This window comes from Meles meles, chromosome 1 (genome assembly GCF_922984935.1).
Source record: "Meles meles chromosome 1, mMelMel3.1 paternal haplotype, whole genome shotgun sequence".
Lineage (NCBI taxonomy): Eukaryota > Metazoa > Chordata > Mammalia > Carnivora > Mustelidae > Meles > Meles meles.
Window position 1 is genome coordinate 312,109 of NC_060066.1, and position 18,120 is coordinate 330,228.

At 55.2% G+C, this 18,120-nt stretch overlaps 1 protein-coding gene across 8 annotated transcripts in view; it reads left to right on the plus strand.

The window, feature by feature from the left end:
* Positions 1-18,120, plus strand: part of ARHGAP39 (Rho GTPase activating protein 39) — a 96,889-nt gene that overhangs the window by 58,911 nt on the left and 19,858 nt on the right. For all 8 annotated transcript variants that reach the window (XM_046023797.1, XM_046023791.1, XM_046023807.1 and 5 more), the window contains one exon: positions 13,208-13,291. In XM_046023797.1, the coding sequence (XP_045879753.1) occupies positions 13,208-13,291 (84 nt within the window). The remainder of the gene's footprint in view (positions 1-13,207; positions 13,292-18,120) is intronic.

Genomic DNA, 18,120 nt, shown 5'->3' on the forward strand with positions numbered 1-18,120 from the left:
CTGGTGACACATCTTGGGGCGGCCTGCCCTGGGCCCCTACCTTGGACTCTCCCCAGAGGTCAGAAGCCAAAGAGGCAGTGGCTGGGTGGGCCTAAGGAGACGCTGGGGGTCGCCCCCAGAAAGTGGCACTTCCCCTGGTGAGGTTGGGGAGCTCCCGGGGCGAGCACCGAGAAAGCAAATGGGTGTGGGCTCTGCCTCTGGCTCCCCGTGGGGCCCCCGCTGTGCCCCCACCGAGCAGCCCTCCCGCACTCCCGCTGTCGGTCAGCTTCCGCAGCCCCTGGGCTCACCACACAGAGTCTCCGTTGCATCGGGGTGTGATGATTTTGAATTCTTCATCCTATTGGTTGCTGACTCATCTCTGTAACTAGGTGGAGAGATTGGATTCTTTTTACGGTTCTGTTGGCAGATGTGTCTGTCGCCCCCTCTCTCCGGCGGCCCTTCTCTGCTCTGTGCAGTGCTGCCCGGAGTGGGACTGTTCTCTTCTGGAGCCTTGCATGTTCTGTGGGGATGTGGGGTTACTGCCTCAGCTCCGGGTCAGGATTTCCACCACAAGTCCTGTTTGGATTTGGGTTAGAATTGTGCTGAGTTTATGGGTCAGCTCAGGGGAAATGGGCATCTCTGTTACATTGTCTTTTCCCACAATAAGATGGCGTGCCTTAACACTTCTCTCCGCAAAGGACTTGGGTATTTTTTTTTTAAGATTTTATTTATTTATTTATTTATTTGACAGAGAGAGAGATCGATCACAAGTAGGCAGAGAGGCAGGCGGAGAGAGGGGGAAGCAGGCTCCCCGCTGAGCAGAGAACCCGATGCGGGGCTCGATCCCAGGACCCTGAGATCATGACCTGGGCCGAAGGCAGAGGCTTAACCCACTGAGCCACCCAGGCGCCCCTTGGACTTGCATATTTTTAAGGCTTATTTCCAGGTGCTGTATCTACTTTATATCCCTTCCTAAAGTCCTGTCTTCTGATCGTTCCTGTTACATGCACATCGACTCTTTTGTTTCAGTCTTGTTTCTGCCACGTTTGCTGGGCTCCTGCTGATCCGGCCCCAGTGCCTGGCCTTGTCCCAGGGCCAAGCCTGCATGCCTGCTGTCCTGATGATGTGGTGACACTGTCTGTCAGGCACAGGAAGTCCCCCCCTTCTGTTGTCAGGCTTTTGTGAATGGATGTACCGTTTTATCGAGTATATTTGCCACGTCTGTTGATATTGGTGTTGTAGGTTGACCTGTGTTCCCCAGAGATCGGCTGAAGTCCTAACCCCAGGAACTCAGCACGGGAACTTACTTGGAAATAGGACTCTTGCAGATGTAATGAGTGAGGTTACACTGGAGAGGGTGGGCCTTAACCAGGTAGGACTGATGTCCTCGTAAGAACAGGGACACAAGAAGACCAGTGACAACGGAGGCAGAGACAGAGCAATGCATCCACAAGCCCTGGGGTGCCCAGGACTGCCAGCTTCACCAGCAGCTGGAGAAAGGCCTGGGACAGTTGTCCCCCAGAGCCTCCAGAGGGGGCCAGCCCCGCCCACAGCTGGAGCTTGGACTTCTGGCCTCTGGACCAGGGACATTCCTGCAATTGGCATTTAATTCAGTATTCCTTGCATTCCTAAAATACTTGTTCAGTGTACTTTTCAAAATAGAGTGAGATTGATAACTTTTTTTTTTAAGATTTTATTTGAGAGAGAGCAAGCGTGAGTGTGAGGGAGGGGCAAAGGAAGGGGGAGAGTAGGCGCATGCACACACATCAGGGAGGGGCAGAGGGAAAGCGAGAAGCAGGCTCCCCACTGAGGAGGGAGCCCAGTGTGAGATTCGACAGGACCCTGTGATCATGACCTGAGACAAAACCAAGAGTCTGACATCCTACTGACTGAGCCACCCAGGCACCCCAAATATGTTCCGGTTTTAATTATGGTTTCTTCTTTGACTGATTTGTAACTTACAAATGTCCTAATTTCTAAAACTGGGTTATTTCTCATTCTCGTTCTTCATCGCCAATGTAATTTCATTTTGGTCAGAAAACATGGGGGGGGGCTTTGTTAGTATTGTTTTTGAGATTTGCTTTGTGACTTAAATCCTGAATTTTGTAAATGGTTTTGTGAATGTTTAAAAAAAAATTCTTACCCGTTTGTTAGGTCTAAGGTTCTCTGTGTGTTCGTAAGGTTAGATCTGTTGTTATCAGTCAAGTTTCTTACTGATTTTTTTGTCTGCCTGGTGTGTCACTTCTGAAGAGGTCGAGTCTCCTGGATTGCTAGGATTCATCTGTTTCTCCTTTTCATCTGTCCGGCACTGCTTCCTCTGTGTTGGAGCCGTGTGTTGGTCATGCATCAATTTGGGACTGTTAGCTTTTCCTTGGGAATTAACTGCTTTGTCATCAAGTAGTCGTCCTGTTTCCCCTCTCGTTGCCTTGAAGTCGGTTTTTTTTTAAGATTTTATTTATTTATTGGACAGACGGAGATCACAAGTAGGCAGAGAGGCAGGCAGAGAGAGAGGAGGAAGCAGGCTCCCCGCGGAGCAGAGAGCCCGACGCGGGGCTCAATCCCAGGACCCTGAGATCATGACCTGAGCCGAAGGCAGCAGCTTAATCCACTGAGCCACCCAGGCACCCCACCTTGAAGTCGGTTTGATATCATGTAACACTGCTGCTTCGACCTCTGAACATGTCTCCCCAAACTACAGTCCTTTCCTTATACTTTGGGTGCGTGGTTTTTTTTTTGTTTTTTTTTTTTTAAGATTTTATTTGACAGAGAGAGATCACAAGTAGGCAGAGGAGGCAGGCAGAGAGAGAGAGAGAGGAGGAAGCAGGCTCCCCACTGAGCAGAGAGCCCGATGCGGGGCTCGATCCCAGGACCCCGAGATCATGACCTGAGCCGAAGGCAGAGGCTTTAACCCACTGAGCCACCCAGGAGCCCCATGGGTGCGTTTCTTATAAATAATCGATAGCTGTTGGATTTACTGGTCGCCAGTTCTGGACACCTGTCTCTGGGTTGGCAGGACGCTTGCTGTTCTGTCACCTAGATCACTGATCCAGCAAAGGGATTGGTTGATGGTCTCTGTGTCCTTTGAGGCACACACTCTTCTCTGCTGCCCTCTCCTGCGGTTGTCTACACGCTGCTCACCCCCCCGTGCACCTGGTGTGTGTCTTGCGGTCCACATGTGCTCCCGTCACATGTGGGTCCTAGGTTAGGGTGCTGCTCTTCTGACTGTGGGGTGGCCCTGCGGCTCCACCACCAGGGGTCTGGGTGAGGGTCCTGGGGTCTGTGCGGCTGCCAGAGGGTCCCAGCACCGGGCTTTGTTGGGGGGGGAGGGCCTTGCTGGCCCATTCATTTTCATTTCTTCTTTGCCTCTGAGGCTCATTCTCTCTTCACGAGCTCGTTCACCATTTGTTGCTTACATTTTTTTACTCATCTGCCACTGGAGTTGCTGGTTTATTTTCTGTGTAGTTTGCAGGAGTTCTTTTATGTTGCCAATATCAGTTCCTCATTGATCCTTGTAGATGTTATGGGCGTCCTGTCCTCTGTCACCTGACTGCTTACTGGGCCCTTTGTCCTTGATTCTCAGGCAGCCACGTTTATCAGTCTTTTGTCCTTGTGGTTTATGCTTTCAATATTTTGTTTAAAAAGTTCTTCCTTGGCTACACCCATTCCCTTGCATGTCCTGCCTTCACCTTACAGTTTTTGTTTTGTTTAAATATATTGTATTTATTTATCTGACAGGCAGAGATCACAAGTAGGCAGAGGCAAACAGAGAGGGGGAAGCAGGCTCCCCGCTGAGCAGAGAGCCCGATGCGGGGTTTGATCCCAGGACCCTGAGATCATGACCCGAGTGGAAGGCAGAGGCTCAACCCGCTGAGCCCCCCAGGCGCCCCCACCTTAGTTTAATTTTCACACTGAGGCCTGAATCTGTCTGGGGCTACTTTGCTGGGGCGCTAGGAGGGATTCGCTCTTCGTCTTCTAAACTGTCCCCTCCGCCCTGGCCATGCTGGTGCCCGCGTGTCTGCTCGCAGCGGCCCGGCCCCGGAGCCCTGCCGTCGTCGGGGTCGCGTGCCGCCCTCCATCAGGGAGACGCTGCCGGAGGGCCAGGCGGCGTTCCCAGGGGACCCCGACTTGGGTTTTGGGGAGCGCCCACCCTGCCGGGCCGCGGACTCGACGTGCGGCCTTCACGGTCACCAGGGACGCTGCGCGCCGCCGCCCTCCCGCCCTCGGCTCCGGTGGCGGTTCTGCCTGCGGCCCCGCCTCCCTCCTCAGCTCGCGCGCAGCTCTGCGTGGGGCTCCCCGCAGCGCCGGGGCGAGGACGGTGACCCGGTCGCGCTGAGACGCCTTCCGCGGCGGGAGGCTCGCAGCCCGGCCCCGGCGCTCCCCCGGCGGCGCTCGCGGGGCTCGTCCCGCCGGCCTGCGGGGCTTCCCGGGCGAAGCGGCCCGTTTCTCTCCCGCGCGCGGCCCTCGGTGGCTGCGGACGCTGCTCGGATTGACGCAAACACCCGGTTTCTCGCCAAGCCGTGGCGTGGGCTCCTCCTCCCGCCTTTACCTTGCGCCTGTTTTTAGGCTTTTCCTGGGACTTGCCGCCGCCGCGCACTTCCGGCCCCGCCTTCCTGCCTCCTCCCGGGCCTTCCGGCGCTCGCGGTGCGACGGCGGGTCTGGCGGGCTCGAGTCGGTCGCCGGCTCCGTCGAACCTTCCTTCCCTCGGCTTCACCCCGTGCTGCGGCGGCTTCCTCGGTGCCGCGGCGGGGCGGGGCGGGGTCCGGCCGGTGTGCGTGGGCCGCGCCCGGCGAAGCTCCTGAGACGCGGCGGTTGGTTCCGCGTGGCCGGACCCGGTGACCAGCGGTGAGGCGGCGGCGGCGCCGTGAGGAGGCTCAAGGGTCGTCGCCGTCTCGGTTCCCGGTGCTGCTCGCGTCTGCGCGGGTTCTCGGGTGGACGCCCTGGGCCCGAGCCCTCGCGGGACGGCGCCGGCCGTGCGAGTGTGCGCGACGCCCCGTCACTTCGTGTTCCTGAGGAAGGACGTCTTCCCGCTGGGAAGCACGTGTGTGCGGCGTCGCGGGCGCTGCCGGGCTCGGGTTCTCCCCTCACTGTGCCGCGCGGACCCGTGAGACGGTCTCCGGCGGCCGCCGACAGACGCTGTGTCGCGGGGTCGTCGTGTTTCTCCCTCCGGCTTTCAGGAGCTTCCGCAGGCCCCGGAGGCCACAGGGTTGGATTGCGGCTGCGGCTGCGGCTGCGGTTCCGGTTCCGGCTGCGGTTGCGGCTGCGGCTGCGGTTCCGGTTCCGGCTGCGGTTCCGGTTCCGGTTCCGGCTGCAGCTGCGGTTCCGGTTCCGGTTCCGGCTGCGGCTGCGGCTGCGGTTCCGGTTCCGGTTCCGGCTGCGGCTGCGGCTGCGGCTGGGGCCCCAGCGAGTCTGGGACGGCCGCGTGCTCCGGTCTCGCGGATCCTTGGATTTTCTGCATTTCCCCGGGTCTCCGCGGACCCGGCTCCTCCGCGTCCACCTCCGAGCCGTGTTCTCCGAGGCTCCGGCCGGCGGCCCTTGTCTCGGCTCCGTGTTCAGTCCCTTAGCTTTGGAGCGCGGGGGCGCCGTCTGAGGACGCCCTGCTCTCGCCAGCCACCGCGCCGTCGGGTCAGGTCTGGGTCGGCCCGAGTGCACTTTCTCGCCGCTGCTGCTTCGCTCTCGCCGGACCGGGCTCCTGGGGGGCCCCCCGCGGCGAGGAGGGAGGCGCGGGGCACAGCAGGAAGGCCGGGGGGCACCGCTCGGAGGCGTCAGAGGGAGCCGGGCGGCCCCGCCCCCCGCGACAGCCGTGGTCGCGTCTCTTGAGGCTTGTGGCGCGGTTGTGTGCTTCACGGACTGCCGCGCGAGCGTCGTTCGGAGGGCGCTGACCCGTGCTCTCCGCCGTTCCTCCTGCCGGTTGCCTCGTCGCGGCCCCGCCCCTGCAGAGGCCGGAGCCCCTGGGCTCTGCCACGAGGGGATTCCCGGAGACGTGTCTCCCGCCGGCTCTTGCGCTGAGGCCTGGAAGTCGCGCCCCAGGTGCGCGCTGTCTTGGAGACGGTGTCTGAGGCGGAGCGCGGCTCTCGCTCCGTGTCGTGTTTGCGGCGCGCGACGTGGGTGAGGCGAGCCGGCGTCACCTGTGGCTCAGACGCTGCTGGTCATCAAGTGAGACTGTACCGCAGCGTCAGCGTCGGGTTCACGTATAAATGTTTGCTTATAATTTTAGTTGGAATTCATTAAGAAACATAGAATCTGGGGCATGTGGGGGGCCCCGCAGGTTGAGCCTCTGCCTTCGGCTCAGGTCGTGGTCCAGGGTCCTGGGATCGAGCCCCGCGTCGGGCTCTCTGCTCGGCCGGGAGCCTGCTCCCCGCCCCCGCCTGCCTCTCTGCCTGCTTGTGATCTGTCTGTCCAATAAATCTTTCAAAACATTTTTCTAAATAAAAAAAAGAAACAAAATCTGCCCTCCAAAAAACCAGCCTCATGTCCATTCAGTCGTTGGGGCTGGATCACAGCCGTGGAGAGGATTTTCTGTCAGAAAATCTCCGTCTCAGCACAGTTTGAGAAGACGCCAGGAAAATGCTTCTGCCGTGGAGCCGCCCCGGTGCGCAGGTCAGGACGTTCAGCTGCTGTTTCTGGCAGAGTCCAGTGTTAGGGTCCGTGATCAAAGGAACGAGACTGACACAAAGCGAAAATCAAGCAAAGTTTTATTTCGCGCCATGCATCAGAAACCAAACTGCATCAGAAACCAAACTGCATCAGAAACCAAACCGACTGGTAGGTGCCCGAGTCTTGCTGGGGACCACCGCCTCCCAGTCGCTGGGGTCCCCCCTGGAGGCTCCCTGCCTCACCCTCACTGTACCACAGACCCACTCCCGGCATGGCTGCACCGTTGGCTCTTGAGAGGCTGCTTGCGGCGGCGCTGCTGCTGATACTCTGGCTCAGGGTGGCGTCGCTCGTGGCATCGCAGTGGCGCCGCTGCCGCTGCTGCTCTGGGCGGTGCACGGGGCGATGCCGCTGGCTGTGGCGCCGCTGCCGCTGCTGCTCGTGGTGGTGCACGGGGCGGCACCGCTCGTGTTACGGCTCAAGGCTGCCCCGCTGCCGCTGCTGCTCTGGTGCACGAGGCGGTGCCGCTTGCTGTGGCGTCGCTGCAGATGCTGCTCTGGGCGGTGCACGGGGAAATGCCGCTCGCTGTGGCGCCGCTGCCGCTGCTGCTCGCGGTGCTGCACGGGGCGATGCCGCTCGCTGTGGCGCCGCTGCCGCTGCTGCTCTGGGCGGTGCACGGGGCGATACCGCTGGCTGTGGCGCCGCTGCTGCTGCTCGCGGTGGTGCACGGGGCGGCGCCGCTCATGTTACAGCTCAAGGCGGCGCTGCTGCCGCTGCTGCTCTGGTGCACAAGGCGGTGCCGCTTGCTGTGGCGCTGCTGCCGCTGCTGCTCTGGGCGGTGCACTGGGCGGTGCACCGGGTAGTGCCGCTCATGTTACGGCGCCGCTCGTGTTACAGCTCGCGGTGGTGCAGGGCTCTTGCTAAAAAAAAAAAAACCCTCCCCCATCCAGCCTCACAGACCATCTTTTATAGAGGTGGCTGAGCCCCGCCCACACACAGGTGGCCAATCGGATTTCAACCTACCACAGTTAATATATGCACACCCCTCTGACTGAATACGGCTATCTGGCCTGGCCCGCCCCTATATCCCGGGTTTACAGTTCCTCTGCCTAATCAGGCCCCTACATCCAGGAGAGCAGATGAAGCTTGCGGCGGGCACCACTGTGCGGGCGCCAGAGCGACCGGCAGAGCGACTCCGCGGGTGGCCCCGCCGTGGCCCCTCAGCTCCGTTTGCACAGGCTCTGTGCGCGCTGTGGCCGAGCCTTCCTGGGATGCGCCGTCAGCCTGGTCGCCGCCTGCGGTGCGTCTGCAGGTTGTCTGGAAGGAGGCATCGCCTCAGCTCCCGGGAGGCTGTCTCAGCCGTGATCTTTCCTCCAAGATGCCGCGTGGAGGCTGGTTCCTCCGTCGCCTCCCACTGCCCACCGACTCCTTTGTGAGGGCAGGGGAGCGTCGGTAGCGCCCAGACACCATCAAGAGCCCAAGAAACCCTGGTGAGTCCCAGGCTCCTGCTGCAGCTCCCTGTCCGCAGTTCTTCAAGCACTGTCCTTGCCGAAAGGCGGATGGTCTTGAGCTTGTTCCCTGCGGCAGTCCGCGCCTTCAGTCCACCCACCACTGGGGGCGCGCCTCGGCCTTCCGCTCCGGTCAGGATCCCAAGGTCCTGGGATCGGGTGCCACATCGGGTTCCCTGGTCGTTGGGGGGCCTGCTTCCCCCTCTCCCACTCCCCCTGCTTGTGTTCCCTCTCTCGCTGTCTCTGTCAGATAAACGAATAAAATCTTTAAAACTAGTAATTTAACCAGTCACCAGTGAACAGCTTCCCTTGTTTAGCTAATGAATGAGCCACTTGGGAACTGACTTGTTGCAAGAGTCCTTCTCGTTTTGTGAAGTAGTTCTGCTGTGATGAGATTTCCATTCCAGTGTCTGTTTGACCTTCCTCTGACTGTTGCTCGAGTCGGTGTGTTGTGGTGAGCAGTTGGTCTGGCAGTGCCGACGGGGACAGGGAGGTAACGGGCAGGGCCAGCTTCTCTCACTGCCCTGGTGTGGGCGTGCACATGTAATAGATACGTAACATAGATCCGTAACAAACAGAGGGCACCTCGGCTAAATGTCTGACTCCTGGTTTCAGCTCAGGTCATGACCTCAGTGGTAAGATCAAGCCCCACATGGAGCTCTGCATTCAGTGCAGACACTGGCTATGACTCTGTCCCCCGGGGGCGCCTGGGGGGTTCAGTCAGTTGAGCATCTGCCTTCAGTCGGTTGAGCTCCCTGCTCGGGGGGGGGGGGGGGGGGCATCCGCTTCTCCCTCTGCTTTTGTGCTCTCTCTCTTTCTTTCTGACAAATAAATTAAAATCGTAAAAAAGAAAGAAAGAAAAGACTCTTCCTCTCTTTCTGCCCCCTGCCTCTCAAATAAATAAATCTTAAAAAAACATAACAAAGACTGTTCAAGATGGTGATGTGCGAGGCCCTCAACCCTGTGGGGTTACAGCTACATCTCTGCCCTTTGTGCTCTGCTGAGCCCCAGTACCAAGCGCTCGGAGCCCCACTTTTAGCTTCTCGCAGGGTGACTTGAGTCTGCTGTTACCGTGCAAGAGCAGCCACAGACAACACAGACACCAGTGAGTGGGGCTGGATTCCTGTAACCTGTTACTTCTGGACACTGAAATTTAAAGCTCTTGTAATTTTCACATTCGGCCAGCAATTTTTTTAGATCTAAAAGCCATTCTTAGCCCACAAAACCGGCTGTACAAACTAGGCAGCAGATTGCTCTTGGCTCAGGGGCTATAGCTTGGCAGGCTTTCCATGTGGCCCACCCAGAGGGCCCCGTGTGATCTGTCTTCAGCGCCCCTTTGTACCCTCACTCAGCGCTCACTGCACCTTAGCACAGAGGCCTCGTTTCTGTCCTGTGGGGTGCCAGGCTTATCCCTCTTGAGGTCCCTCTGCCTAGTTTCTTGTTTGCCCTGTTCGCTGCCCAAATGCCCCTCCCAGAGAGCTGTTCCTGACCTCCCTCCTCGGGCTTGCTTCCTGTCTGGCTCCTGCCACTGCCTGAAGCTCCAGGTCGTTCCCTGTGGGCCACGCACCGAGTGGGAGTTCTGGCGGCAGTAGTGTGTCTGCCTCACCTGCCTCGTCTCCCTGCCCCCAGCCCAGACCCAGCATGGAGCGGGTGCTTCCCTGGGTTAGCAGCAGTCTGGAGGAGAGGTGACAGCCCGACGCACTAGTGGCTGGAATTGGAAATAGAGAGGGAAGTGTCTGAGCCCAAGGATCTGTGACAGCACAAAATTCAAAAGGAGTATCTCCAGGCAGCGAAGGTGGCTGTCTGGTGGTGGGAAAACTGTTGGCTTTAGCTGTGAAGAAAGAACTGTGTACCAGCCTGGCCTGGGCAATGTGACAAAGCCACCGTGAGCAGGGAAGGGGCAGGGTTGTGGCTGCAGCTCTGGCCAACAGTCAGGTGCGCCCGGATCTGCAGGACCCCTGTCGGCTGTTGGCGTCCCACCAGGAGGAGGAAGGATGCACCAGCTGATGGCAATGTACATGCAGGTGTCATACAGCTGCGTAATACATCATTTTTCATGTTTCTAGCTGTTGGTTCTGTAGCATGATTATGTGTTACAAAAACACCACCAGCCACTGTTAACATTAGCCATTCATTTATTCAGCTTTGAAAATAACTTCTGTATTAGCGAAGCAATGCACATTAGTTGTACTTTCTAGTACATACAGTCACACAGAAGAAAAATTTTAAAGCCCACTGAATGCTATCTCTCAGTTCTCTGGCACTTACCTTTGTAGTTCTGAGAATACTACAGCAGGGGCACCTGGGTGGCTCAGTAGTTAAGCATCCGCCTTCAGCTCAGGTCATGCTCCCAGGGTCCTGGGATTAAGCCCAGTGTCAGACTCCTTGCTCAGGGGGAGCCTGCTTCTCCCTCTGCCTACTCTGCCTGCTTGCGCTCTCCCCTCCCTCTCTCTCTTTCAAATAAATAAGTAAAATCTTTTTTTAAAAAAAAGAAAGTTAAAGACTATGAGAGTATTTCCACAAACATTCTATTTCTCCGTATGAACAATACTGAGAATACGAGCTCCCGTTGCTGGACACATTTGTTTCCTGGGTACATGTGATGTATCTAATGGTAAAAATTATCTCTCCTGTTATAATTTCTGAACTTGTTCTGAGTTATTCTTACTTGTTTATTTTTTGGGGTTAACTTTCCAAACACCATGAGTTCTAAAAACATTCCTTCCTATTGGAAATGTTATTAAAATTACATTAAGTGTATTAACAAATTTTGAAGTTATATCTTCATAATTATTGTGTTTTCCTGTCCAAGGAACCTTGTATGTATTCGGATTCCTCTATGTACCTTAATAGAAAATTTATAGTTTTTTGTTTGTTTTTTAAGATTTTATTTTTTTATTTGACAGGTAGAGATCACAAGCAGCCAGAGAAGCAGGCAGAGAAGGAGGGGGGAAGCAGGCTCCCTGCCAAGCAGAGAGCCCGATGTGGGACTCGATCCCAGGACCCTGAGATCATGATCTGAGCCAAAGGCAGAGGCTCAACCCACTGAGCCACCCAGGGGCCCAAAAATTTACTAACGTACTCCTTTTTATTTAGTTATTTTAAGATTTTTTTTTAGGATTATTTATTTATTTGTTAGAGAGAGCAGCAGCAGGCAGAACAGGCAGAGCTGGCAGAGGGAGAAGCAGGCTCCCTGCTTAGCAGGGAGCCCCAGGCAGGGCTCCATCCTAGGACCCCAGGATCATGACCTGAGCCTAAGGCAGACACTTAATGACCGAGCCACCCAGGTGCCTCTAACATACTCCTTTTTAATTTGGGCCTGGGATTTTATGATATTTCTGTCATTATTGCTGTGATGAAGGTGCACTTTGTTCTAGAAGTTTCTGCTAATACACGGAAGAGCTGTTGGTTTCCTCTATCACACAAGTGATACATTACAAGTCTCCCTAATACCTTTAGTAGTTGTTCCGTTGATTCCTTTACTTTCTCTAGGTTCACAATTAATGACAATTTTATCTCTTTCAAATATTTAAATCTCATCCCTTTTTTTTCTTGTCTTATTGCATTGACTAGCATTTCCAAAACTATGACATACTGGTGATGAGAGTAGGTGTTCTCATTCTGACTTTATGAATATGCTTTCAGCCTTTTACTACTATAATTATGAAGGCCTTGAGTTTAATATGAATATTCTTTATTTATTTATTTATTTATTTATTTATTTATTTGACAGAGAGAGATCACAAGTAGTCAGAGAGGCAGGCAGAGAGAGGAGGAAGCAGGCTCCCTGCTGAGCAGAGATCCCAATGCGGGGCTCGATCCCAGGACCCTGGGATCATGACCCAAGCCAAAGGCAGAGGCTCTAACCCACTGAGCCACCCAGGTGCCCCATTACTGAGAGTTTTATTTAAAATCATAGACATTAATTTGATCACGTCTTTCAACATCTACCAAGATAATCACCCACTAATGTGTTTCCCAGATAGTGAGTGCCTGTTATGCTCCACACCCCCACTCTTAAGAAGTTTATCATCCCCATGAGAGTGTTTCTTTTTTTTTTTTTTTTTTAGACTTATTTATTTGAGAGAAAGAGCAGCAGGATAGGCATAGGGAGAGGGAGAGTCTCAAGGAGACTCCCCATTGAGTGTGGAGCCTGATGTGGGGCTTGATCCTGTGACCCTGAGATCATGACCTGAGCCGAAATCAAGAGCTGGATGTTCAACTGACTGAGCCACCCAGGCACATCCCTTCCTGCCCTCACTGTGAGAATATTTCTTTCTTTTTTTTTTTTTTTTAAGATTTTATTTATTTATTTGACAGAGATCACAAGGAGGCAGAGAGGCAGGCAGAGAGAGAGAGAGGAAGGGAAGCAGGCTCCTCACTGAGCAGAGAGCCCAATGCGGGGCTCAATCCCAGGACCCTGAGATCATGACCTGAGCGGAAGGCAGAGGCTTTAACCCCCTGAGCCACCCAGGCGCCCCTGTGAGAGTATTTCTAACACTGCTTCCTGCTCAGGTCATCTGATCAAAGTCATGGTTCTTTTTTTGTTATTGTTTAAAGCTTTTATTTATTTGGCAGAGAGAGACAGCGAGAGAGGGAACATAAGCAGAAGGAGTGGGAGAGGGAGAAGCAGGGAGCCCAATGCAGGGCTCGATCCCAGGACCCTGGGATCATGACCTGAGCTGAAGGCAGATGCTTAATGACTAAACTACCCAACTGCCCCTAAAGTCATGGTTCTTACTAACCCACCAGTATGGCCTTAGAGTAGAAGCCCCAGTTCCAAGTCATGTGAGCTCCTAAAAATCAGGATGGGGCAGTCAGTGTCTTTGCCTGTCCCCCAGCCTGTGGACAGGGCTGCAGTGGTGCTGTCCCTGCAGGAGGGCAGGTGGGTCTCCAGTCTGTTTTGTCCAGGCCATGTGCAGTGAGGCAGGCTTAGGGCAGAGGAAGTGCCCCTTTGACCTGATGAAGGGGGTAGCTTTGTGGGCTGGGCACTGGGGCATTTTCCCTGAAAAACTAAAAGAATGACATTATATACTTAAAAGTGAAAGGCTGCGTGTTTTGAATGTGCCATGTTTTTTTTAATTATTTCTCTTATGCTCTTGTCCTCTTTTCGTTTTCCTGTGTTCCAGCTCTTCCCCACCAGGAGTATTCCTCGAGAAGGACTACGAGATTTACCGGGATTATAACGTGGATGGCCAGCTTCTTCACTACAGGTAGAACCCAGTGGCTCACACTTGGTCCTGTCTGCTGACCGGAGGGTGGTTTTCCTGGCAACTCTGGGGATGCTGGACAAGAAGCATGTGAGGTCCCGTACTGGCCAGAGGGACATGAGGGGAGGCTATGGGCTGCCGGCACCTGGGCAGAGCCTTTTGGAGCGGCCCCGGTTCATATGGCAGCTCTCAGGAATGTGGAAGAAGCTTGTCACCACCCAACTGGGGGAGCCATGGAGCCATTGCTCCTAACAGGGCCGAGTCCCTGGAGCTCCAGACCGTGAGCAGAGTGCTTCCTGGGTGAAGTTGGGAAGGTTGGTGTTCATCATAAGGAGGGAAGTGGACGTTGGTTTCTCTTGGTCCTGGCTTGGCCTTGCAGGATTCCAGACACGACCCTCTGTCAGACTGGGGGCATCCTCAGCCAGCCCGTAGGTCCAGGCGGGGTGCTGTGCCTCCCGGTTGCCTAGGTGCCCTCAACACGGACCAGCAAGAGTGATACCAGTGTTGGGGAAGAATCTGAAGACCTGAGAGGCCTTTGGGGGTTCGCTCAGACAGTTGAAACATTGATCTTGGGAGAGCTGGCGGGTTTCTTGCTATGGAATGGGATCTGAGCCTACCGGGGGCCAGAAGTGTGGGTGTGTGCCGGTGGGTGGGTTTTGTAGCCCCCTGTGCTTCTGTGTCCTCGGTAAAGCAGGATGCAGAGGGCTGACCAGGTGGGCCTTTGGTGCACCTGCTGCCATGAAGTTAGGTCAGGGCAGGCCCTCAGACTTCCTGTTTCCTGTGGATTGAGCAGTGCTCTGGTGGGCTGCCTCTCAAGTCCCCCACACCCTTCAGGGAGCACATGCCTACCTGGTCTTTGGTGGCTTCTTAGAGCCCCGGCTCTGCCGTCCTGGGGGCTCCTGAGCTGGATATGAAAACGGAACATTGCAGTTTTAGGAACAAAGGTACTTAACCAGGCCGAGTGGGAAGAACGGGAAGGTAGAGTGTCTGCACGGACTAGGGAAGAGACTCGCCCTCCCTCCCGCACTGTGAGCAGGGTCTGCAAGGGGGACGGGGAGCGGGGGAGGCTTGTGCTACCCGCCTAAGGCCACATGCTGGTCAGCTCCCTGAACAGGGCAAGGGCAATGATGGGGTGCCTGGCAGACAGCCCGTCCACTCCAGGCACCGTGGCTTGGCAGGCCTGAAGCGTTATGGGGCAGTCGGAGGGCTGCATAGTTCAGGTGGTTTTCCAAACAGAACTTCAGATGTAGTTTTTTGTCCGCAGGAGCAAGGTTCTGTTACAGGGGTCTGGCGTCCCCATACACGGCCTCCATTCCCCAGGCTGTGGTCGTGTGAGGTGCTCTCCGTTCTCCTTTTGAGGAGAGGCCATGGAGAAGTAGTCTGAGCTGAATGGAGCCCTCTGTCCCTGCTTCTGCCCTTTCCACACCCGCCTCTGCCCTGCTTGGGTCTCTCCAGCATTTCTGGTGCATGGACGTTCTCGTCCTTCTCTCGTGGTCTTTCAGTGAAAGAGTCACTGAAAACCAGACCAAGCAGTCGTCTCATTTTATGTACAGACGGTGTGACTCTCTGACTGGGCACTTCTACCTAGTAGAGTTGATGTGGGGTTAAGGCATGGGTGAGGACAGGCTTCCTGCGTTTGGGGAGCCATAAGGACACGGGTCTGAGGGCAGGCCAGGGAGGTCGGACTGGGTAGAAAGGGTGGCCACAGGCTGCTGGGCCATGTGGCCACCCAGTGGTCAGAGGTGGGGGGATGCACAAGAGGCAGGCAGCAGGGCCTGGAAACTGGATGGAGGGCTTCGAAGAGGGCTTCCAGAAGAAGAGCAGAGCCATGGGGTCAGGTGGGAGCATAGAGTATGGGGCTGTGGAAAGGCCTGGCCTGAGGACGAGAGCCACAGCGGCCGGTGCAGTGAAGCCTGGTGAAGCCTGGCAGGCGTGGCCCCTCTTGGCTGCTGGGCTCCTCCTCTCCGCGACCAAGGGCCTTCTCTGGGCCTGTTTTCCCAAGTGTGACTTGGAGTCCATGACCCAGAGGTTCCTGCATGGGCCTTGGGCCTGGCGTGGCTTTCGTAGGGCGCACATGCCTGCTGCAGTGCGGGGTGCTAGGCCTCACCCTCGGCCCAGGGGCGCGGTTTGCATGGTGGAGGCCAAGGCCATGGGTCTGCCTTCCCCCTGCCTCAGACTCTCCCATTCCTGCCCTGACTAGAGGGAACTGCTCTTAGGTCCTGAAACAGGTGCGTCATCTGAGCAGCCTCTGGTGTGCTCTTGACACTCTCCTACCTCCTCGTCCTGCAGCACCATTTTGATGGCCCACAACTGACAGGCCACGGGGTGCCTCCTTGGGCCGCAGCCCTCAGCACTGTTCAGCAGGCAAGGATCGTTCTTTACCTCACAGCCCCACAAGGGCCCCGGCACCAGGGCTGGGTCACTGTCTGCTGAGCGGTGGAAGAGAGCGCGGAAAGAATGCTTCACGCTGCGTGTTTCCTGTGTGTCGGCACTGAGCTAAGGCCTTCATCATATGCACATTCTGTGACTTAACTCTCCTGAGAATAAATGAGGACTCTGAGTCAGAGATGGCAAGTGATTTTTCCCAAGCCCCACAGCCAGGGACTGGCAGGCTGAGTCCAGTCCCAGATCTCTGGATTCCCAAGCCGGTCCTCAGGGTCTGCTGGGCCCTGACACATGAAGCAGCACCCTTCCCTCTGCCTCCAGCAGCCAGGAGCAGAGTCCCCAAGAATGGCAGCCTGGTCCCGAGTCCTGCCACTCGGACTTGGCCTCAGGACAGTGAGACTGAGCTGCTGGGCATCTCTGTCAACTGGTACGGTCGGATCCCGGCTCTGCGGAGTGGGCCAGGCAACTGGCGTGTTGGGGTGTGGGCTGCCTCGCAGCTGGCGTGGGCCATCGTGCCCTCAACCCAGTCTCACGTCACTGGCCCGTGTTCTCCAAGGCCTGCCTCTCCCAGCCCCAGTCACTGGAAGTCATGACCTTTTCCAGAAAGGCCCAGGAGTAGCAGACAGGACCAGAGGTGGCAAACCATACAACTGGTTTCTCAAAACACTTGGGATTTCCACTTTTGCAGTCACCACGGCATTGAGTTACCTGAGACCATCCTGCACACGGAGAATAAAATAGACAAAATTGTCCTCAAGTCATCAGAGATCTACTAAGGAGTGAAGACTTGAGGGCTGAGGAGAGGTCAGTGCTACTCAGCACACACACGATACTGCCTGTCCCTCAGCACAGCTAGAGGCTGAGAAGCCAAACTGGCCCTGGGTGGTTCCATTGGCTCCAACCATCAGAGCTCAGGGGCCACGGAAAGAGCCCTAGTTAACCTTCCAGGTTTCCACTTGGGCTCCTGAAAGGCTATACCCAGGAGTAGGATGAGCCATAAGTAGACCAGCCCTCAGACCCAACCCTGATTTCCAGTGAGCACAGTCCCACATGGGGTTTGGATTATCTGCCCTTTGTCCAGCTGCCTGTCAGAAGCAAAAATACATCCAGAGCCTCAAGTGATTTCTACAGTTTTTCATCAGAATTTCAATCTAAAATTATCTATGTAGAAATTCCTAAAGAACTGATCAGAAACCAACAACAACCACCACCTAGAACTGATAAGTGGTTATGGCAAGTTTTCAGGATAAAAGGTAAGTTTAAAAGGTCAGTTGCTTTCCTATATACTAGCAATGAACAAGTGGAATTTGAAATTAATACCATTTACATTGGCACCCCCTAAAGTGAAATCCATAGGTATAAATCGAACAAAATGTGTACAGAATCTATATGACGAAAACTGCTAAACTCTAAGGAAAGATAGCCAAGAACTGAATAAACAGAGAGATGTCCCAGATTCGTGGACAGGAAGATTCAATGTGGTCAAAGTGTTAGTTCTTCCCAGCATACGCCATAGACTCAGTGCAACCTCAGTCAAAGTCCCAGCAAGTTATTCTAGGGGCAGCAACAAACTCAGTCTAAAATTTATATGGAAAGGCAAGAGATCCAGAACACCCAACCCAACACCCAACACAGTATTCAAGGGCACAAAGCTGGAGGATGAGTACTGCTCGGTTTTACAGCTCACCGTGGGGCGCCCGGGGGCTCAGTCAATCAAGCAACTGCCTTTGGCTCAGGTCACGATCCTGGGGTCCTGAGATCGAATCTCACATCAGGCTCCCTGCTCAGAGGAGAGCCTACTTCTCCCTCTGCCCCTCCTGCTGGTGCTCGCTCTCTCGCTGACAAATAAAATCTTAAAAAAAAAAAAGACTTACTACAAAGCTACCATAATGAAGACAATGTGGTGTTGGCAAGGAGCCGAGAAAGAATTCGGTGGGACGAAGTAGAGAGCTGGGGAATAGATCCGGACAGCAGAGTCGCTGATTTTGATGAGGGCAGGGGCAGTCAGTGGAGTAAGGATAGTCTTTTCAATGAACCTGCTGGATCAGCTTAGCGTCTGCATGTAAGAAATGAATGTAGACACAGATTTGGCACCTTTCACAAAAATAAGCTCAAAGTGGATCACACACAAAACTTACTCCTAGGAGATGACATAGGAGAAAACCTAGGCGACCTCAGGCGTGGCGATCATTTTCAGATACAGCAGCAAAGGCACCATCCGCGAGCAAAATAGCTCATCAGCTCAACTTCCTGAAAATGAAAATCTCTGCTCTTCACGACAGTGGCAAGAGAATGAGACAAGGCACAGCCTGGGACAGTGTTTGCAAAGCTACACGTGATAAAGGACTGTTACCTAAAATATACAAAGAAGAGGAGACGAGCGGTACCGTTGGGAAGCGGGCCGGAGAGCTCACCGACGCGCCAGCGAAGACGTACAGATGGCGAAC